Consider the following 23,855-nt stretch of genomic DNA (forward strand, 5'->3'; position numbering starts at 1 on the left):
TAAATTCCTGGAACTAGATTTGTTTAAATAATAAAGCTGTTTGCATAAAATGACTTAACACTTGCATGGGTAAGGCGTTTCTGGACCCTTCCTCTGGTTTTTGGAAACTTGGGAGGAGAAGCGGGAAAGTGAAATTTTGTTGGCCAGAATCCTTTCTCCTGTCCAGGGCCACTGGTCTACTCATTTTCTACTAACTGTGCCCCCTTCAGTGACCACACATCCCTGTTGGCTCTCCCCATTGTCTCGTTCATTATGTCCTACCAGGAAGATGGGCCATGCCAGTGTAGACTTTCTGAAATCCCAGCATTCACTCTTTTCTACCAGCCAAATGCATTAGGATAGTTCCTCACTAACTACATTTGGGTCTTGGGATTATCCTAGACTTTGTCTTAATGGAACAATTGCCTTGTTTTTGCCCTTCTACTTTGTCCTATGTTAGGAATTCAGGTCTTAGGAATCAAAATTCATTTTTTGGGGGAAAAGTGCATTTTTAGTTAAAATATTTAAATTTTAGGTTGTATTTTAATGGCTCACTAGGCATTTTGCTGCTTTGATTGCTCTAGTAATTAACTATTTCACTATTTTACAGAGCACTTGTGATTCCTCACATTTTTGCTGAGCTTTTAAAAGAGACACTTGGATGGTGGATTAACAAGAAAACTGACATTTTGTGGAAACTTTCCAATTGGAGAATATTGAATTTTCACCCTAGTCTAGCAGCTCTGCTGCTCACATAAATACAGATGAATGAAGACCCCATTCGGAAAGACACCTGGCCAGCGGTCCAGAGCTGATGCAGGTAAGCATTGCAGCTCTGCGCATATTCTAGTGTAATACACTTTTAAAGACAGATATGAAATCGAGGAGTACTTTCACATAATACCTAGTGGTTTGCTGCTCTTGAAGCATGGTGATTTCCAGTGTTTTATACACATACACATGTGAAAAAACAGCTTTAGTTTCTTGACAGGAAGGGATTTCACTAAATATGTGTTTAGGATTACATTAAAACCTAGGAGATATTGTTCAAAGAAGGTGATGAGGCCTTAGATGAGCATTGTATTTAATGAAGTTAGGATTTTGAATAGATTTAAAAAGAAAGCTTTTAGTGTGCTTATTTGAAGGAAGTATACTGGTATGAAAATGAAATGAATATTTAATAGTAATTATCAATTTTTGTGGCACAGAGCTAGTACAACAGAAGTTTGGATCTTGCTTGTTTTTTTTTTTGGACCTGAGATTGAACCCAGGGGTGCTGAGCCACTAAGCCACATCCCCAGCCCTTTTTTGTATTTTATTTAGAGGCAGGGTGCCCATGAGTTGTTTAGGGCCTTCCTGAGTTGCTGAGGCTGGCTTTGAATTTGTGATCCTCCTGTCTCAGCCTCCTGAGCCTCTTGGATTACAGATGTGAGTCACCATCCCTGGCCTTTGCTTGGTTTTCACTCACTCCCCCCCCCCACGCCAAACAAAAATAAAATTGTGTAGAACTATGCTATAAATTAGGTAAATGATACTTTCTTTAGCTTAATTGGCTCTGACTTTTTGGTATCTCTGCTGATCACATAGTCTTAGAAAACTGAGCTGACTTCCCAACCTGCTGCCTCCAGGTGTGTTATTTTAATTCCACAACCTTGAAGACTGGTTTGCTTTTTAAGTCAATTTTCTGGTATGTCTGTTAACCTCATAAGACTGAGAACTAGCTTGACTGGGATTTAGATTTTTAAGTACCCCTTATTACCTTTTTTAATTTTAGCTCCCCTTTTAAAAGCTAACATTGATTTCAGTGTTCAATATAGTTTTGAAATATTTATTTAGAATACTGATGACTGACCTGTAAGTCATCTGAGACTTTTTTTTTTTTTTTGGTGGTGCTGTAGATTGAACCCAGGATTGCTCTACCACTGAGCTACATCCCTAATTTTTTTTTTTTTTTTAGGCAGGGTATCCCTAAGTTGCTAAGGCTGTCCTGGGACATGGGATCATCACCTTAGCTCTCCCAGCTACTGGGATCACAGGCATGTGCCATTATGCCTGACCATCTGAGAACTTTTAGAGTTCCAGTTTTCTCTTACTTGCTGTATAAACACTGATGTGATGTGTTTAAGTTTTCTTCAGCCTTAGGTTTTCTCATCTAAAATATGAGGCTGTTACTGTAGCTGTTTAGGTTAAGAACTAAATGAGAAACTGATGTGATATAGCAATCTGTATACGGGGTAAAATTGGGAGTTCATAATCCACTTGAATCAAACTGTGAAATATGATGTATTAAGAACTATGTAATGTTTTGAACGACCAACAATAAAAAAAAAAAAAAGAAAAATATTTACATGGAAAAAAAAAGGAATAAAAAAAAAAGAACTAAATGAGATATTGTGTGTCAAGTGTTTCCCTAGGTGCCTGGCACATTTAGTAATAGTAGTAGTATTGATCATTACTGTTTAGAATAAAATATTTTTATTTCATTAAGTGAAAAAAATTGCTCTCAGGATTTTATTGGCCAGTGAGTATGATCTCCCAGTTCTCTATTATTTGAAATAATGACTTATTTCCCATAGTTCTTTTACATATACCATTCCAAAATCTAACTTAAACAACAACAACAAAATTCCTCTTAGGTGGAAGGCTGGCTGGTCATAGTGATGTGTAGATGTGTATAGTAGTAGAAGTGATTTGATTGTTTTTCTTTTTAAATAAAGTGGGAAGTTAATCCTAATAAGTATTTTGATTTCTCTTATTTTTCAGTATTTCCTATAGCATAGGGCCAAAGAGTTTCTATTTGACCCATTAAGATATTTTATCATGAGAGAGCATGAATGGGGTTATTTCTTCTTTTTTCACTGTGAGGATAAGGAGATAAAGTGTATGTGGGAAGGGAACAAAGTGCTTACCCCTCATTCTCTATATATAGTCAGTATAACACAGCATCTCTGGTCACTAGCATGTGGAATGGTGGGGTTTCCCTCCACCAGCAACCAAGCAGTTTTGCAGCAGATACCAGCTGAGTATCTTCCACTTAATTCAGTTTTGATAGATACTATCTGAGTATTGTGTCAGAACTGGCTATAAATTTGCTTTTCCATGATCCCATTTGCTAGAGTAGCTCATAGAACTCAGGAAAATGCTTAAGTTTACTTGTTTACTATGAGAGATATTAACAAAGGAAACAGATGAGCTAGATGCATGCACTATCAAGGGTGCACCACCCTACCAATACCTCCAGGTGTTAGTTGGGAGGCTTTCCTAAACACACTCCTGTTTAGTCCTCAGTGTTTTCAGTGGCTAGCTCCCATTCTGAAGCTAGGGACCCCCCCAGCCACCAGGCATCTCCTTAAACATAAAAAAGACACATAAAGTGATCCCTGTTCTAGGAGTTATGTATCTGGAGGTAGCTGGCGGAGACCAGATAGGTATTTCAAAATGGCATAGTACTATACTGTTTCAAAAAGAGTGCTGACCTCTTGATCAGTATTATTGATAATATAAGTTTTATTCATTCTTCCTCTTGACAGAGAAATGCTATGCTGCTTTTAAATCCCTCTATCAATTACTGATATGGCCATGTGCAAAAAGATTCATCCTAAAAGAGGCTGATTCATCTCAAATAACATTCCATAATTGGTATGGTGACCCTTATGACCTTCGGCAGGCCCCAACTAAAAGGCTTGTAACAAAATGCAGAAAGTATTGCATAGGTTTTTACATTTTTACATTTACTCATTGGTTTTTACATTTTAAAATTTGCAAGTAAATATATACAAAGTTCTCTTGATCTTCCTGTATTAAATGTTTTGTATTGGCTTCTGGTGAGTAATTTGGCTCTTTAACATAACTTCCTCTTATACTAACCCCCTAGTAGTAGTTTTGATTATGTAAATATTGAATATTGAGCCAAGTAATGCACTGTAATTTCTTTTCTTTTTTTTTTTTTTGGTACAACCTTCCCCTTCCCCCTTGGGATTTTGATTGCTTTTCTTTTCCTTTTTTAATTTTCTAAACTCTGAGTATGATTTCCTGCACAGTCAAAGGTGATGATTCATTTGTGTTTTTTAGAACCTTTTTCATTTTTGCGGTGGTTGCGTGGAGGTTGTACTGGGGGCCTCTGGACCACTGAGCCACATCTCCAGCCTTATTTTGTATTTTATTTAGAGACCGGGTCTCACTGAGTTGCTTAGAACATCACTTGTGCTGAGGCTGACTTTAAACTCTTGATCTTCCTGCCACAGCCTCCTGAACTGCTGGAATTGCAGGTGTACACTGCCATACCCGGCCCTTTTATTCTTTTAGGTGGTTTTTTTTCCGTAGACCTGATGTGGAATTGCCAAATTAGGAATTTTCTTCTTCTTTTTAAAAAAATATTTATTTTTTAGTTGTAGGTGGACGCAGTACCTTTCTTTTATGTGGTGCTGAGGATCGAACTCGGTGCCTCATGCATGCTAGCTAGCTGAGTGCTGTACTCTGAGCCACAACCCAACCTCAGAAATTTTTTTCTTTTATGCTAAAATCTCATTGTTTCCTAGATGCTATGTTTTCCCTTTTTTGATGTATATTCTTTCTGGGCACAAAGCATGTTTATCTTAAGAAGTGTCAAGAGTAGACAATGAATGAATAGATTGTTAAAAGTTACGAATGGCAATTGTGGTAATTCATTCATATTTCTGCTATTGTATGTGTTTGAAATTGTCTATAGTAACATTTTTCAAAAATGCTCTTAGAATATTAGTTTTTGAGACTTCACATTGGCATTGTCTTCAGTTGTTATGCTCAATACTTTGGGTAAAAGTCTGGGTTGGAAGTACTTTTCAGTTAGAATCTTCAAAGCATTGCTGTATTGTCTTTGGGGTTCTATTTTTTAGGAAAGTTGGGTGTCATTTTTATTTCTTATCATTATTTTCCTGTTCTGGAAACTTAGAAAATTTCCCTTTTATGTGTTGTGAAACTTATGGTAATGTATGTAAGTGTTGTTTCAGGTTTTCAGTCTGTAGATTCATACTATAATTGTGGAATTTTGTTTCTTTTATCTTCTAATTTTTTTCTCTTTGGGATACATGCTGTGTGGATGTCAGATCTTTTAGGTTGATTCTTTTTTCCTTTTCCGTTCATTTCATCTTATTCTTTCTAAGGGTGGTTATTGACTTTTATTTTCCAACCTTTTTCTTTTAATCTCAGTCATCATTTTAAATACGTAAGAGCTCTTTTTAAATTTTCATACTTTTTTTTCATAGATGTATATAGCTTACATTTTTTTAAAGTCTTTCTGGAATAAGCTGTACTATTTAATAGTTTCTTAGTTTGTCTTGCTTTTAGCTTTTGGTTTTGGCCTGGAGATTTTCCCTAAGTCTTTTATGGTCTTATACTGATCCTCTAGCAAGCCACTAAGTTGTAGGGTGGGAAGCGGTGTGGGAGTGGTGACCCTTGTGGCTTGGTAGGCTTCACTTAAATTATTGGGGACTTCATGGGTCTGTATTTATGGGTGTTTTGCATAGAGATGAAATTTCAGATTTTCTACATTTCAGATTTCCTGATTTCTCCCTTAAAATTTCAGTCATACTCCTGTAACACTTTTTTAAAACTGTACCCGTGACCTCTGCCTGTCTCACAAAGCTGAGCTTATATATAGTAAATTCACTGAAAACAGGAGGGAGCGTGTGGTCTTGACTTTCAAAAAAGGAATAGTGGTCGCAGGGAAGATTGAGTCATAGGTTTGAAGTTGTCAGGGTTGGTGTGGATGGGGATTGGTTAGAATTTCTAGTCTGAATGAGTTGCTGAATTAGGCATTGGTCTCTATCATTGGAACATCTGAGTCTATACAAAGTTCAATTAAACAGTTTTGTCTTATTTTGGAGCATGCACGTGAATGAGCCTCTGTTAAAACAGTTTCAGGTGTATGTTGTTTCTGATGTGCCTAATTGTTTAGTACAGTTCAATTCTTTTTTTGTGGTACTGAGGATCGAACCCAGGGCGTCACACATGCTACCTGAGTCCTCTATCAATGAGCTATATCTCCAGCCACAGTTTAACTTTCTGACTAATAGAATAGCTAGCTCATCTTGTAAATCATGGTTCTGTTTCTTCATTCTGCAAATGGATATAAGGATGCTACCTAATAAAGGAGTTTTTTCCCCTGAAAGCCAGTGATTCTTAGGTAGATGATAGAATGCCATTTTTTAGTGACAGACTCATACCAGTGCCCAGTTAGTATATATGTGCTTTCTACTCTTCCATTACTTGTTTTCCTTCTTAAACAATTTGTATTGGTGTTTACTCCTAAGCAATATATGGAGATCTTCCGAATTACTTTTTACAACTGAACAACACCCCATTGTATGGAGGTCCCATATTAGTTTATTCAGTAACCACTAATACTGAACATTTGGGGTTTCTGCTCTCTGCTATTGCAAATAGTAGCTGCGGTGAATAGCATTGTCCATATGTCTTGCCAGTGTGTCACTGGATAAATTTCTGGAGGTAGAATTTTAAAAAGTTTCCCCATTTCATTTGTTTATTTTTATGTGGTACAAAAGGTCAAACCCAGTGCCTCATACATGCTAGGCAAGTGCTTTGCCACTGAGCTACTTCCCCAGCATGGAGGTAGAATTGAGTCAAAAAGTGTACATATAATTTTGATATACTCACCAGAATCCCTTCTATGGAGTCTGTAGCATTTTGCATTTCTCCTAGCAATATGGAAACATTTCTTTCATTCTGTGGCAGATGTTATCAGATATTGGATGTTTGTCTTATGGGTAAGAAATGGTGTTTTAATGCTGTTTCGTGTGCTGAATAACTTGTAAGGGCCTGTTTGGCTTTCCTTTTTCTATTCTCTTTTTATGCTATTGTTATTATTCTGTTGTCTGTGAATGGGTGATTTACCATCATCTTTTTGAGTCAGGTACATAAAGAGATTTCTTCCCTGAATCTTTAATCTCTTGCTCCCATCTATATGGATGGCCATATCAAACACATCATGCTGAAACCTTTCCTCTGTACTTGGAGGTTGAATTTTTCCCGCTCCTGGGATTCTGTATGTTTATGTTCTTTTGTCTTTTTAAACTGAAGCCTATCTTCCAGTAACTAACAAAGAAAATAATATGTTAGATGGAAATTTTAATCCTGTGTGTGGAAATGTCTCCGGGGTTCAAAATAATTTTGCCTCAAGTTTGAAAGTACCACTTACTCTTTTTATTCTTTTTTTTAATGTTACCTTTTTTCTTTTTTTTATTATTAGTTGTTCAAAACATTACAAAGCTCTTGACATATCATATTTCATACATTTGATTCAAGCAGATTATGAACTCCCATTTTTACCCTGTATACATATTGCAGATCTTTTTATTCTAATATAATGTTGATGACAGAAAAGTAAGTGTAGAGTAATGCTTTTTTGAAAAAAATTTTTTTAAATAGTTTGTATAGAGGACCTACGATGATGCCTCATTTCTAAAGAATTTTAATAGCAGTTTTTAGTTCACAGCAAAATGGAGTGGAAAGCACAGAGAGTTCCTGTATCTCCCTTGCCCTCACAGGTATAGGCTTCCCATCAACATTGTATTCACAGTGACCCATTTATGATAATTTATGAACTGATATTTAACATCCAGAGTTCACAGGCTTACATTCCACTTCACTTTTTTTTTTTTTTTTTTTTTTGGTACTCAGGATTGAACCCAGGGGCGCTTAACTATTGAGCCACATCTGCAGCCCTTTTTATATTTTCTTTAGAGACTGGATTTGCTGAATTGCTTACGGCCTTGCTGATTTGCTGAGGCTGGTTTTGAACTCATGAACCTCTTGCCTCAGCCTCTCAGCCTCTTGGGTTGCTGGGATTACAGGTGAGCGCCACCCTACCTGGCTAGGCTTTGCTCTAGTGAATGTATATTCTATGGGTTTGGACACATGTTGTACCATCAATGTACTATTGTATGGAGCAGTTTCACTGACCTAAAAACCTTGGGCCCCCATTAACCTCTCCTCATTAACCTCTGGCAACTCTGACTGAATGATTGATTGGTAACAGGGATTGAACCCAAGGCCACAGAGCCACATCCCCAGTCCTTTTTATTTTTTATTTTGAGACAGGCTCTTGCTAAGTGGCTGAGGCAGATTTGAACTTGCCATCCTCCTGCACCACTGGGATTACAAGCATGTGCTACTGCACCTGGCTATAATACTTCTTCTTTCTCTTTTCTTTCTTTTTTTTTTTTTTTTTAATCAAATGTTTTCTTTTAGTCTGAGATTTGTCTTCTCACTGTATTATCAGTGTCATATGTAGAGAATTTTCTTTCTTTTTGGGGGCTAACAGGGGCTGAACCCAGGGGTGCTTAACCACTGAGCCATATCTCCAGCCTACAGCCCTTTTTATTTTTTATTTTGAGACAGGATCTCATTAAGTTGCTGAGGCTGACCTCAAATTTGCGCTCTTCTGCCTCAGCCTCCCAAGTTGCTAGAGTTACAGGCGTGCACTGTCATACCAAGCAAGAATTTTCAATTTTAATGAAGTCCAACTTCTAACTTATTTATATATACATTGTATCTTTAGTGTTGTATCTAAAAAGTTACCTGGTACTCTACCTCTGTCATCTAGATTTTTCTTCCATTATGTTCTAGGCATTTATCATTTTGTATTGGGTCTGTGATCCGTTTGTACTTAATTTTTTGTGAAGGGTCTGTATCTGTCTAGATTCCCCCCACCCCCCAGTTTCCATCTCTCTATACTACCCATCTGTTCTTGTGTGTTGAATACTTTTTTAAAAAATTAGAATATTCTGAATTCCTATGGTCATTTCTCAAATCTTTTAGTGACTCTGTGCACCAGAGCTGTAAACATCACATGCGCTTTATAATCCTCTTCCCTCTTAGGGGGCAGGATGTCTGAACCAGATATTCAGTCTTCTGGAAGTAAAAATTAGAGAAAATGAGGGTACCCTTCCAAGAGTGCTCCCTCTTCTCCAGAGTCTTTTGCTTGTGTCCCTACTGACCCTCCAGCAATGGTCCTGACTCCTCCAGTTTAGGTCTCCTGCTGTAGCACTGCTTCCTATGGAGATATCTGATTAGATTAAGGTATACTCCTTGGTATTTGCCTGTCTTTCCTTTCAGTTTTAGGGGCAGTTGTTTGCTGTGACTTTGATTTTCTGGCTAATCTAAGAAGAGTCGTTTTCTTTTTCTTTTTTAAAATTTAGTTTGTTCTGTTTGTTACTTGATTTTCAGGACAGATTGGCAATTTCTAAACTCCTTTTGTGCCAAACCAGAAACCACAAGTTGTCTTTTTTTAATTTTAATTTTTCAAGATTTTTATTTCACTTTTGATCTTATTATATCAGTTGGTAAAAGAGGAAAGTTGTATAGGTATAGTTACACACATGACTTTGTCTTCAATTCTGTTAGTTTTTGATTGAATTTTAGTACTCAGGGTCTATATGTATGTATGTCATAATAATCTTATGACTTTTTTGATGAACAGACCTTTTTATCATTTTGAAATATCCTTTTTGATCTCTTAGAATAGTGTTTGTACTGAAGTTAATTTGTCAGTAATTGGCTCTTCCTTTCTAGCCTCTTAATTGGTATAATTAGACTTTTTAAAATAAATTTTAAAATTATAGGTGGACACAGTGTCTTTATTTTACTTTATGTGGTGCTGAGGATTGAACCCAGTGCCTCACACATGCTTGGCGAGCACTCCATCTCTGAGCCTCAACCCCAGCCCATAATTGGACTTTTTGCATTTAATATAATTGTCTTTGTGTTTGGGCTGGAAGATACTTCTCCTGTGTATTGTCTATAGGTAAGTTGGTTTGCTCATTTTGCGGCCACCTTAAAGGTTTATTCTACTACTTTCTGCCTTACATTGTTTTTAACAAGCAAATCTGGAATCGCTTCTAGCTGTTTTCCCTACTTTATCTGAAATCTTATTCCACTTTCCTTGCACTTGTTGGCCGTGTGGTATTGTGCTTTATTTATTACATCTGGAAAGCTTTCTTTCATCATTTTTTTCTCCTTACTCCTTTCTCCTCTTTCTTGGAGTTTAGTTTCCTATATTAGTATTGTGGCAACGGTCTTGAGCACATGTTCTCCCCCTTGGTCACATTATTGTTTTTGTGTGCCATTTTGGGTAGCATGTACTGCTGTTTATCAAGTTTGTTGATCTTTTTTATGTGCAGGGGTACTGGGGATTGAACTCTGGGTACTGGGGATTGAACTCCACCTCTAAGCCACATCTCCAGCCCTGTTTTGTATTTTATTTAGAGATTCTCACTGAGTTGCTTAGGGCCTCACTAAGTTGCTGAGGCTGGCTTTGAACACATGCTCCTCCTGCCTCAGCCTCCTGTGCTGCTAGGATTGCGAGTGTGCAGGTCTGTTTTGCTGTTAATTACATACAGTGAATTTTTCATTTCACATCATGTGTTTTGAAACACCATGTTGATGAACATTGGGATTTTTGTTGTTTAATATTAAAGAGTGTTGAAGTTTCTTTTGGCAAGTAGATGTTGTGTATGGACTTGTAGTAACCTGTATTGTAGTCCTACTGCAGACTTCTCAGAAGGGGGTCATCCTTTGTGTGTGTGTGTGTGTGTTTAATGAATTGTTACAAGTGTTCAAGAGATGGCTAGATGAAATTGGAATAACTTTATCCTTTTGTGATTGCTCAGAATTGTTTATATACAAATTGTGTTTAGCTAAAGACTTAAGCTTCTTCCCCTGAATGAAGAGCTTTGAACTTCTGAGTAGTTTCCTCCTTACCACAATCTGGTCCTCATTTCGAACCACCATTCATTCCTAACTGCAGTTTGACTTTCCACTTGGCAAAACCACATTGTTCTTCCCAGCTCCCCCTTCATACACTATCATCCAGAAATTGCTCTTGGGAATGAATTCCCGGTCAGTGCAGGACTGTTGCTTTTCTTTTTCTGTACTCAGGTCCTATAGACCTTTGCTGCCTATCACCTCAGTGTTCTCTTTTCTAGCTGTTTATGACAGGAAGACAAGTTCTCTATTGCTCATTGTAGTTGTAGTTTTAGCTATAGAACTCTGACTTTGCGTTGGCTGACTTGGAGTGGAGAACTGTTGCCTTTAGTCTGCTCAGAATAAGTAAACAAAAGACTTTCTTACACATTGTCTGTAGCAGCTATTTGGATGCTAATTTTTAGTCTACTTTTCACTGATTGTATCTCACCCCTTTCAGGCCATGCTGGAGTGTCTGCAAACATGATGAAGAAGAGGACATCTCACAAGTAAGCAACTTTGAAATAGCATGTTGTTTTTAGATAGCATGTTGTGACCTCTGGTTGCCTAGCAAGTGGGAGTTGCTCTTGCGTGAGTAGGTTGGTAGCTCACCTCACCTGATGCCTAATAAATAAGAGTCCCTTTCCTCTTATTGCACTGGCTGAAGGGTTCCAGGTTTGTCCTTGAACAGGGAAAGTCCTTTGTGTCCTGATCTTTCCTCTAGCCTACTGAACCTGATGGCAGGAAAGAGCAGTAATGATGAGAGTAACAGGGTTCCTCTCCTGGTCCCCATGTACTGTTACACCGGGAGCTGCTTTTCACAAGAATGTGTCTTATGCTGGAGGGCTGCCCAGCTTGCTGTTTTATAACATTGTTAAATGAATTAAAAGCTTGTAGTTTAGAGAAAGCATACCCATGTTAAGAGATGCTTCAGTAGCCATGTATTTAAAATGACAGGTGTGTATTTTCAGTGCCCCAGTACTAAGCTCCTTTTTCCCCCTGCACCATGCACTGGTGACTCTGCTACTGTATCTTGTAAATATCACTCCAACACCCTGTTGTGACTCAAAGTCTTCTTAGTTGTAGATTATTCAATATGTGGAAAGCCCTCCTTCACTCTACTACCACCACCTGAGGCCCTCATTGTAGCAGTTATTTCCAAATTATTTATGCTCATTAGTTACCACCCTGTAGTGGCTGAAGAGCATGAGAAGCCTTTTGCTCATGAAAGGTCTGGATGAATCAGGATTGCCCTTCTCTAATGGTTAATACTTGAACCATCTCCCATCTCCCATTCAGATGAATGCATGATGTATAATTAAATATTAATTATAATAATATTCAGTTTAAGAAATGACCTGAAAAAATAAAAATTTGAAGATTAGATGAGTTTACTTGTTTCCCTGAGGTTTAATAAATAAATTGTCAATCAGATTTCATTATTTCACTCATTCCTTTATGATTTTACCACGTCAGAGGATGTGATAATTTATGTGATATGTCTGTCATTATTATGTTATTACCGTAAATGGCAAGCCATTTCCTGTCTCAACTAGAAGATGATAATGAGAGAAAGATAAGTCAAATACTAGCTAATGGGGGAAAAAAGCAAGTGAAATATCAATTTGGCAAGGCCAAAATAGTTCATTCCAAACATATTTTTGCCATTTAAAAGACTGTGGGAATGTTATTGTGTATTTGTTTTAGCTATTATTACATGTGTTCAAATAATGATTTGTGATTAATATTATTAGGATTTCTGACATTCATGTGTTTGAGCCCTTTGTTATTGCATTTGTATAAGGTAGATTCCAAATCTGATATTGTTTGTAAGAAATACTATGTACTCATTATCTCACAGGTTTGAATTCCTTAAAAGCAAAAGAAATAAACATGCCTATTAAAAACTGTAAATTCATATTCATAGCAACTAAATTAATCTCATGTTACACATTTCAGAGAACTTGATTTGGTTCTTTAACAGGTTGTACTTGTTTCAAAGACTAAAACACATCACTGTGTAGCAGAAGGGAGAAATTACCAGTCCTCTTTTTTGTTCTCTGTAATTCTGAAGGATGGGTAGAGGGTACAAAAAACAACAAAACAAACAAACTGAAACAAAAATCACAAATGATGGTTGTTAATGTTTTTTGAGTGAAGTGATGAGTAGGTGTGGGTGCATGGAGCTTTGGAGAGGCTGCTGTGGCGGTGAACTTCCTGGGGCTGGTCTTGGAGCGGACTGAGGTTTTCGCAGCTTCCTTAATGTGGCCAGGGCTCAGCTTACCCATGTGTGTTGGACCAGAATGGTGAGGTTTGGGGCATAAATTGCTTTTTACAAATGAAAATTTTGTGGAAAACAAATATCAAGAAGCAGAACTGCGCCCCCCCCCCTTCAGCTATGACTTGAGAGGTTGCAAGGAGTAAGGCCCCTCCTACTCTTTGGCCTGGTGACATTGGGTTCCCATTGGTCACCCCTTCTGTCACTTACTAAGCTAGTGTGGAAGGGCTGAGGAAGAACCAGGGTGTTTGAGGGAGAGTCATAGAGCTGTGCTCAGAGCAGTCACCTCTGACCCTGTGAGGTGTTAGGAGCACTCAGGAATTGGGTTTGAAGTACTGAGACTAAAGTAGCTTGTGTGTGGATGACTTTTTGTCTGTTTCATTTCTTTATTTCATTCTTTTCACAGTGCTGTGAATTGAATCTAGGGCCTTGTACATATTAGACAAGTCCTTTATGATTGAACTACATTCCCAGCCCTTGAATTTGTTTTCTAAGTAAATAGAGATCAACCTGTGTGCTTCCTTTGGGCTGGGCACCTTGCTGTGTTTGGGGAAAAGTTGGTGGATGAACCTTTTTGGGCTTTCCGCAAAGTCAGAAAAGCTGCTGCGTTAAAAGTACATCTTGATCGGAAAAATACCCGTATCCAAGAATAAGTTATACTGTTGCTTTATTTTCACTTTCAAACATCAACACCCTATTCCCTGAATTTGAATAATGGACAGTTTTTCATTTGCATGTACTATTGGAAAGGGGTCTGTGTTTTTTTTTTTTTAAAGAGAGAATTTTTTAATATTTATTTATTTATTTATTTATTTTTAAATTTTTTTTTTTTTTAATATTTATTTTTTTAGTTCTCGGCGGACACAACATCTTTGTTGGTATGCGGTGCTGAGGATCGAACCCGGGCCGCACGCATGCCAGGCGAGCGCGCTACCGCTTGAGCCACATCCCCAGCCCTAATATTTATTTTTTAGTTCTCGGCGGACACACCATCTTTGTTGGTATGTGGTGCTGAGGATCGAACCCGGGCCGAATGCATGCCAGGCGAGTGCGCTACCGCTTGAGCCACATCCCCAGCCCGGGGTCTGTGTTTTACATTTAGAAAATAGAGTAGAATTAACTAATTTTTTGTAGAGATTTTTTTCCTTCCATTTTATAAGAGACAAATACTAACTACTGATAGAAAATGTCATTCAGCTCCTTTTTAATTTCTGTTGTGCTCTCACGTAGTTTTTGTGGTAACTGTAGAATAGGAACTATGGATCTTTTATTATAAATGAGGAAATTGATACCTAGGGACATTAAAGAACTTATCCAAGGTTATACATCTAATCATTTATGGAGCTAGGACTCAGAAGTGGGACAGTCTGATTCTAAAGCCTATGTTACCAACTACCACACCATATTTACAGAGCTGTGTGCTTTATTGTCTCATCTGGAAAATGGGTTATTTCAGTTGTGAATATGAAGACTAGATAACGCTTGGTGCAGGTGTCTAAATGCACCATGGTTGTCTTAGGCAGCTTTTTGAGCGGTGACACAAATACCTGACCCAGACAATTTAAAGGAGGAAAGTACATTCCAGGAGTGCATGTCTTTGGCTTGTAGTTTCAGAGTTTTCAGCTCATGGTCGACTGGTCCATTGCTTTGGACCTGAAGTGAACAGAATGTAATAGCAGAAGGGTGCCAGAGGCTCCTGGCAACCAGGAAGCAGGGGTAGGAGTAGGGGCATGGGGGAGAGAAACAGTGAGAGAGACCTTTCAGATTATAATCTATCTAATGGATTAATCCACTGATGAGGTCAGATCCTTCATGATCCAGGCCCTTCTCAGAGCCACCCCCTATGCACATGCTCCACTGGGGACCAAGCCTTCAATACACAAACTTGGGAGATATTCCAGACCCAGATTATAAAGGTGATATTGACAGTCTTTAGTTTGTGAGAACAGTTAATACTTTGTCACCTGCAATAACTCTTGTCATGCCGTGAGTTGTGGAGATCCTTTGGACATTTGAAATTTTGCAGTAAACAACTCTCATGTTATCAGAGTGCTGCTGCACAGTGTGTAGAGGGACTTTCAATGACTTGAATGGAAGACTGACTTGTTTTTCTCCACCTTATTTTTATGTTGTCACCTTAAGCTGGGGAATGACAGTAGCCATTATAGAACTTTTATAAAATAACAGTTACCAGCAAAGCAATTTTTTCTCTACTTGCTAGCTTGTATCTTGCAAAAAGACATTTATTTTGATTTAGCCAATTTTTTGTTGTAAAATTTGCTGGATCTCTTAAGGGAGTTACTTTTATATAATAATACTAACTAGACTGGAAAGAGCAGCAATAATTAATTCATACATCAAAGTACATAGTATGTGACAGGCTTTTATTGATTCATAGTAGAATTGTAATAATTGACAAGTGAATTTTACATGTATAATGCTTTAAAATAATGGCCACCATAAATTGCTTTTTACAATTATTAAGATATTAAACCAAATGGATAGAAAAAAATGATTTTCAACACAGGACTTTTCTCCCTCCCCCCTCCCCCTCCCCCCTCTTTCTTCCCTTCCTTTCCCCCTCCTTCCTTCCCTTACTTGCCTTCCTGTACCACGGATTGAACTCAGGGGCACTTGACCTGAGCCCTATTTTGTATTATTATTTTTTTTTTTTAGAGACAGGATCTCACTGAGTTGCTTAGCATCTATCTGTTACTGAGGCTGGCTTTGAACTCTTAATCCTCCTGCCTCAGCCTCCTGAGTGGTGGGATTACAGATGTGCACGACTACGCCTGGCAGAACTCTGTTCTTGATGACAAAGTCATTAGAATTTAAAACTTCAGTATTGAGCAGATACGTCAATGTCACCTACAGTCTCAGTTTACCCTTTTGGAACATGGACACAGAAGTTGTTTTTTTATTTTAAATCAGTACTGCCCAAAGTGTGGTGTGTAGATCACAGAAGACCTTGTCACTTGGGTGCCTGTTAGGATTTCCTAGATCCTCTACAGGCTGCCAGATGCAGAGCCTTTCTGGACTGGGAGTACAGTGGGAATCTTGCAGGAGCTCTCCAAGTGATTCAGATATAACAGGCCTGAACTGTTACTGAAAGTGGTATCTTGGTCATGTTGGAGAACTAAATTGAGTTGTGGTTGGAGATTATGACCAAAATTATGTCAATGAAGAGTGGTTGCATTACAAACTATAGGAAAATAGCATTTTAACTAATGCATTATCAGTTCATGCCTGATGATCACTTTTGATGCCTTTTCATCACTTTACTTTTTTCTGAAATCATTTAAGAAAGAGTTTCTAGAAATTGAAAAACAATAAAAGATATTTAATTTGTGGCTTCCTCTATTTTTTTGCTTGAATTGTTTCAGTCATAACACAGTATAGCCTTTCATTAATAACGGGAATCAGGTTGTCCTAGGTTAAATGGATATATCTTGGCCTTTCTTTTATAATATTGCCCTTCATGAGGGTTGTTGTTTAAACTCTTAAGAAATGACAAGATTGAAGGACTTTTTAAAAGGCATATTGAGAGAGCATTTAAATCAAAGTCACTGTATTCAAAGAAAATCACTATATTTAAAATTACTACATTCAATTGTGATTTTAAATTGAAATTATTTTCAGTTGTCCTTTACAATTCTCTGCTTGTGATTATCTTAGATTGAATGATCCAGAAGAGACTGAAAAAAAAAAGGAACATACAATAAACTTTTCATTCCTTACCCAGCTTTAATAATTATTGGCATTTTAGGCTGGGGATGTAGCTGAGAGGTAGAACGCTTACCTACCATCTGCAAGGCCCTAAGTTCAATCACTAGCACCACAAAAAATAAAATACTGGCATTTTGTCAAATAAATATGCTTCATATGTCACTTGTTATTGAAGTTCTAAGCCTGTTTTTAAATAGGTGCTAGTTGGAGGAAGTTTATTTGTTAACTCACATATGCCTGCCTTATTAATATAGAGTATGGCCTAATATTTTGAAAACACCCTTGCTTGTTAGCTTTGGCTCTGAGCAGCTTGTGCATTCAAGGCCCAATCAGAAAGTTGACTCCTGATTTTTAATAAGTATTATGTCAATATTAATTACTACTCATGTTTACCTTCAGCTTTTGTTACTGGAAAGGCTTCTATATATTTCTAATTTGGGAATAAGTTTATCTAAATTAGATTTACTTTAGTTCTTTTGGAATTAATGGAATTCTAAAAGTAGACTTTGCTTTCCACCAAAAAAGGCAATGGAAATAAAAAATATCTAATTACCCATTTTTGTACAATGTGTCAGAATGCATTCTACTAAAAAATAAGAAAATCAGTAAAAAAAAAATTCTAATGCCATTGAAAGTCTTTTCCTACATATTTTTATGGATAATTTTGTATAAAAACTTTGTGTTTTCTACATTTGTATTTTTAAATGTTTTCTAAATTATTCTCTGCATGTAATAGCTATGTAGTTATTTCATTACAGTCACAGTGTTGTAGTGATATGCTAATGATTTAATCACTGGGGCCTATTTGAACATTTTTTTTTAAAGCAAATGATTTTACTTTAATGCTAAGTGTTAAAATTATTCATTTAAATGAAAATTTTTATGTGAAAAAATGTCAAACATGACTGTTCAGCTTTTTCACTGTTATGACCAAAATACCTGCCAAGAACAATTTTAAAGGAAGAAAGGTTTATTTTGGCTCATGATTTCAGAGGTTCAGTTCATGGTCATCCAACTCCATAGCTCTTGACCCAAGGTGAGCGGAACATCATGGTGGAAATGCATGTTGGAGCTCAGGACCTGGCAGCAAGGAAGTAGAGGGAACAGGGAATTTTTTTTTTTCTTCAGTTTCCTCTGTTAGCTATATCTTTACTCACATCCATTATTTTCTTTCAGTGATCTAGATGTGGACTCACTGGGACATGAATACTATAGATGGTATGACTTTGTGGTTTGTGGGTGGTACCCCCCAAAAAACAAAACAAAACAGAACAAAAAAAATTGGATTGAACCCAGGGCTTCATGCATGTTAAGCAGGCATTGTACCATTGAGCTGTATCTCCAGCCTTAGACAGTAACACTTTGGACATACATTGCCAGAGTGTTCACTGGAAAGGCTCTGTCTCTTACATAAAGCAACAGAAAATGGTATGATCAATATCTGAAGTTTTTTTTGTTTGTTTGTTTTTAAAGTCATATAGAAAAGTATTCCTATTAGCAGATCAAGACACTGAAAATATTCTAGAATGTTTGAAGTACAAGGAAAGAAGCTATATTAAAATTGTACTTAATGGCCAGGGATGTAGTTAAGTGGAAAGTGCTTTCCCAGTATTTGTGAAGCCCTGAACTGAGGGGAAGTGGGAGGTACGCTGAGCTGAGGAATTTAAGTGCTTGCAACGGGAAAAAAAAGTCTAAAAAACAAAAAGTCTCCCAAAAGTAAACATACAATGTTGATCCTAGACGACACAGCAGAATGGCTTGGGCACAATTGCAATCATTCATTCATGGGTGAGAAGATCAATTGTATAGAAATAAGTTGGCATTGGAATGGAAGGTGCTAGCATCACCCACTCAACTGTGGAGTCCCCTCTTACTTCCTGGCTGCTGTGCATTTGCTTTGGGTCAGAGCTTCAAGGCCAGAGACTGTTGACATACATTGCTGGTACAAATGGCACTCAGTCTTGACATTTATAAATAGAAACAACAGGAATCATCAGGTATCTAAGGAGCACTAAGCTTATGAAAGAAAGTTACTAATTCTGAAAAATATACAAACCAGTATTCACCAAATATGTAGAAAACAACAACAACAACAACAAGAACAAACCCAACACATAGGAGACCAACCTGAAGAATTTCTTTTATGGAAGAGTCAGGAAAAAATGGAGACTCTCCTCACAGACTAGAAAGCATGTTTATTAAAATCATTTAAGATTAGATTATAAAAATTAAAAATATTATGTAAGATATACAAGAGAGGGGCTGAAAATAGAGTTCTGAACTCAAGAACATTTGATCTCAGGATTTCTTCAAGATGAAAAAGTGTGCAAAGGCACTTGAATGAATCATGGAAGATTGATCTACACATGCCAGCACTTGTCTAATCAGATCCTAATGGATGAAGGCAGAGAAAAAAAAAGAATAAATATGGAAGAAAATTTGCTCATGACCAGCTTCTGGTGAGGGATAATTTAAAATATGTCAAAAATGCTGGTGACATTTCACAATCTAGGAAGAAAGAAAGAAAATTCTACAAACAATTTTAAGAGAAAACCAGATTGTCTTAAAGGAACAAGAATCAGATTAGCATCTATTAGCTGTAACTCAAGATTGAGTAAGAAATGAAAAAAAAATTTTTTTCTCAAAGTACTGAGGTGAGGGACGCTCCCTCCCCCAAGTGATTGAACCCAGGGCTTCATGCATGCAAAGCAAGCACTCTGCCAACTCAGCTGTGCCCCGCCCCGTGGTTTTGAACCTCCTGTGTATATGCAGTTAGTTTAGAGGTGAGGGCAAAATAAAATTTTGAAGCTTTCGTGAATCTCTAGAAGTTCTGAACTCTCAAAGAATTACTACCAAAGGATGTTTCTAGAAAAATATGACCACATAAGCAAAGAAATAAAATACAAACAAAAAACCTTATTCGCTAAATTATTTCTAAATACAGCAGTTTTTTTCTTTTTAAAAATACTCTTAAGATAGTGCTATAGAAGTAGACATGTATGACTTTATTTTTTCCCTCTTTCATAAAGGATTTTTGTTTGTTTTGGTTTTAGAATTATCTTATTTAGGGGAGAAATGGAACAGGTTCAGGTTGAATATAGATTTTAGTAGATAAATATAAGTTTTGGTATATTTGGAATTGCCAGAATATTAGGGAAAAAAAGATAAATTGCTTATACAAGAAGCTTCATTTGGTGTGAAGGAACCTCATTTATTATAACTACATAGATGGAAAAAGAGGAAATGAAAACAAAAGTCAAATTGAACGAAGCAAAATGTGAAGAATAACACTATTAATATTGTTTATCACAGCAAAAATTAATGTTTAAAGTTTTCTTATTAAGAGGATGTAAGGAAATAAAATCTACCCGAAAAGAAGGATTGCACATCTTTAAAATCGAAGTACATGGGAGGGGTTCTGAGAAGGATTCCAGCTGCTGGTAGAGCTTAAAGGAAGGAGGAGACTTTATTCCCACCCCAGAAGATGCCTGGCATGAAATTGGCTTATACTGAAATGTGATTCAGTGACCTATATCAAAAGTTATCTGGAGGAACTACAGATTCCCCTTGTGCAGAAGTAAGTGTGGGAAGGAAGCATGATTGAACTGGAAATGTTGTTGCTGTTGGCTAAGTTTCTTGTGGTTTTGTTGAAAATCAAAGTGGTCAATTTATTTCTCTGAAACTCGTAGGGAACTATTTCTTTGCTAGAGAAGTTTTCTTTTCATTTTCTGTGAGAAAAGAAAATGAAAGGAGAACCTTTCTCTGGGGAGAGAGCATGTGCATACACAGGGGTTAAGTGATTAGTTCACACAATTGTGGGGGCCTGGCAAATCTGGAATCTGCAGGGCTAACCAGTATAAAAAAGCTGAGAGGAAGCTCCTTCTGTGAGTCTCTGTGAAGGACACCCACCCCCCCACAAACCGCCCCCCCCCAATGAGGCCTGCCTACCTTAAAGGGTAATTTGCTTTGCTCAGAGTGTGTAGATTTAAATGTTAATTCCAGCTTCAAAACATAACAAAACCCTTCACAGTGCCTTCTATGCTGTTGCTTGTCCAGATATTTGAGTGCAGTGACATAGCCAAGTTGACATGTGTAAAATTAACTAGCACACTGGTGAAGTGGCCGAATCATTTTGGTGGCTATGATGAAATGTCTGAAAACTACAAAATGGTACATGTACTTTCAGATTGATGAAATCTGGGAACCTATTTTAGCCTTTGCTTTAAGTGTGAAGAAAGCCAAGTCCTTTTTTTTTTTTTTTTTGAATTTTTTAATATTTATTTTTTAGTTTTCGGCGGACACAACATCTATGTTTGTATGTGGTGCTGAGGATCGAACCCGGGCCGCACGCATGCCAGGCGAGCATGCTGCCGCTTGAGCCACATCCCCAGCCCCAAAGCCTAGTCTTGTAAAGGGAAATTACAGGGACGTTTGCCTAAAAATCAAAAGAAGATATGTAATTGATTATTTTATTTGAAGGGGAAAAAAAAGATATTGCTAGGATTCCTGTATTCCAAAACAAAAAATGTAATTTTTACCAGCTGTTTTCTAAGAAGCCAATTGGATATCATTGCCTCTTCCTAGAAATTATGAAAATACCTGGAAGTATACTTTTTAGAAGTTACATACTTGATAGTGCTTCATATATGCTTTTTTCCTCTCCATTGAGTTTCAGATTGCAGTGTTTTTTGGTTGCTGGGATTGAATGCAAAATCATTTTTAAGGTGATATTACTGTGAACAATATTGATTTGAGCTCTTTGCCCTCTCCTGTCTTTCTCCATCGAATACACTTCTGTCTTAAGTTGATTAGGGGTCAGCCCCCTTATTCTATTTTGCATTTCCTTTCCTCTTATTTTTGAGAATTGTGTTAAATCTGTAATGTCAGAACAGCTGAAAATTGCACCCTACAGTTGACCTTTGAACAACATGAGTTTGAACTGGGTTGGTCTATTTATGCAAGGGTGTTTTTATGGGAGATTTTTTTGGGAAAAACAAAACTTTTAGATGAACCATGGAGTCTAGAAATACTGAAACAGTTGGGGAAATGTAATCATGAATACCATAAGATGCATGTAGGTTATTGTCTGTTTTATCATTTACTGTATAAAATGCACTTACCTTCCAATTTAGAAGGTAAAATTTATCAAAATGCATGGTCACGAGCACTGAGAGAACCATCCATGCATGGTTTGCAAGTGAGAGAAATGTGAACCAGTATGAAGGTGTAGCATTGAGTCATACCTGCATAAAGGTACTGTGTTTACCTGCTGCTCTGCTGTTGTGATTTCATAGTCCCCTCTTGTTGCTGTTGCCATGTAAGTATGGTGATCATCCATTTAAACTACCACTTGGCATTTATCTCCACGTGAGCAAGCAGCTCCTCTTTCCTAGGTCAAGCAGAGAGTGAACGATTACTCATAGTTCCTGCACGTTTTTCATTGTACATAATACATGTACAAACTATATGTTTATGTTATCAGGAAGGCTTCTGGACAGCAGTAGGCTGTATGTGGACATTTTAACTGCACTAGGGGTTGGTTTCCTTACTTACCCTTGCATTTTTCAAGGGCTAATTGTTTTCCTGTTCTTTTTCTTGTCCCTGTCATTCTGTGGTTAAATACATCCATCCTTTGCTTTTACCAGTCCTATTCTCATGCCTCTTCCATGAGCCCTTGATGATTCAAAGCGCAAAGACCTATAACTTCTTTAGAAAACATTTATTGGGACAGTGTTTTTACTTTCTCACGTGTCTGCAGCAGTTTTATCTGGCTTTTATACTTGAAGGTAAACACACATTCTTAGATGATTGTTGAATCCTGGACTAGGGTCCCCTTTCCCATCTGTTACCCATTGTCATCTGGCACAAAGTGTTGCTGCCAAAATATACATTTTCTTTACCTAACACATGATGCCCCCCCAAAGGGGTGGTATTTTCTTTAAGATCTAATTACTGGGATATATTTGAACATCAGTCTTTCTGGGCCCGATTTTCCAGGGCTTGTGTGTGTTATTGAAGTGTTTATTATTTTAGGAAAGTTAATGTGAACTATTGTTTTTAGTGTTTCTAAGGGCTGCTTTCCTCCTTTTTTTTTTTTTTTTTTTAAGATTGTGACACTTCTGTTATAGAGGTTATGTGTGACCATCTCTTTTAACTTTTCATGCATTTTCCTTACAAAGCTCCCATGGTGTTATTTCTTCTCCTATTCATCTAGTTTAGTCTTCATGTCTAAAAGAATTTTTCAAATTGCTAATTGTTTCTTTACCTTGTCTGACTTTTTCTCACATCGTGTCTTGTCTAGCTGTCTTATTTCTGAGCTTTTCTATTTTTGATATCTATTCCTATATTAGGATTCTCCAGAGAAATAGAACCAGTGGGAGATAGATAAATATAAAGGGGATTTATTATGCAGTGTTGGCTAATGTGATATGGAGGCAGACAAGTCCCATGGAAGACTACTGCTTGCAGACAGGAGACCCAGGAAAGCTGGTGGTGTCTTTAGGTTGAAGTACAAAGGCCTGAGAAGCATGGGGGCGGGGGGGGGGGCCTGCTGCACCTGAACTGTGTCCTGCTCTGGCAAGCAGACTGGAAGAAAAGGAGTGAATCCCTCCCTCTTTCCTTTCTTTCCCTTTCCTTCTGTTCAGGCTCTCAACAGACTAGCTGAGGCCCACCTACACTGGTGAGGGCAGATCTTTATTCAACCCAGGGATTCAAATGCTAGTTTCTTTTTAAAACACTATCACAGTCACCCCCAGAAACCCTGCTTTGGCACCCTGGGACACTGTGAGTTGACCTGTAACATGGACCCACCGCAGTTCTTCCTGCAGTGCCTTCTGTTTGCTTAATGCTGGATAGCAGTTTTCATCTGCTTCATGGACATATTTTTCTGCTTGTCCTCATTGCCCATGAGACCGTCCATCAAGGGTGTTTGTTTCTTAAGCTCTCCTTGTGTGTTGTACAGCCGTGATCTTTATGTCTCTGAGAAGGGGTGAGAAGATTGCAGGATGACTTCACTAGCTTCAGAGCTCTGAGGCTGCCTCTGCTGTTTTCCTGTGACATATTTAAAACAAATCCCCTTCCTGTAGGCATCTCTGTCTACTTCTTTCAGGAGGTGGATCATTCCTCTACCTTC

The 23,855-nt window shown here is 37.5% G+C and overlaps 1 protein-coding gene across 4 annotated transcripts in view; it reads left to right on the plus strand.

Moving 5' to 3' along the window:
• Spin1 (spindlin 1) overlaps positions 1 to 23,855 on the plus strand; it is a 68,250-nt gene that overhangs the window by 29,120 nt on the left and 15,275 nt on the right. For 2 of the 4 annotated variants that reach the window (XM_026407385.2, XM_026407386.2), the window contains 2 exons: positions 590 to 799; positions 11,180 to 11,228. In XM_026407385.2, coding sequence (XP_026263170.1) covers positions 748 to 799; positions 11,180 to 11,228 — 101 coding nt within the window. In that variant the 5' untranslated portion in view covers positions 590 to 747. The remainder of the gene's footprint in view (positions 1 to 589; positions 800 to 11,179; positions 11,229 to 23,855) is intronic. The other 2 variants (XM_026407387.2, XM_077792170.1) reach the window with 1 other exon arrangement.

The sequence above is a fragment of the Urocitellus parryii genome, chromosome 13 (assembly GCF_045843805.1).
Source record: "Urocitellus parryii isolate mUroPar1 chromosome 13, mUroPar1.hap1, whole genome shotgun sequence".
Lineage (NCBI taxonomy): Eukaryota > Metazoa > Chordata > Mammalia > Rodentia > Sciuridae > Urocitellus > Urocitellus parryii.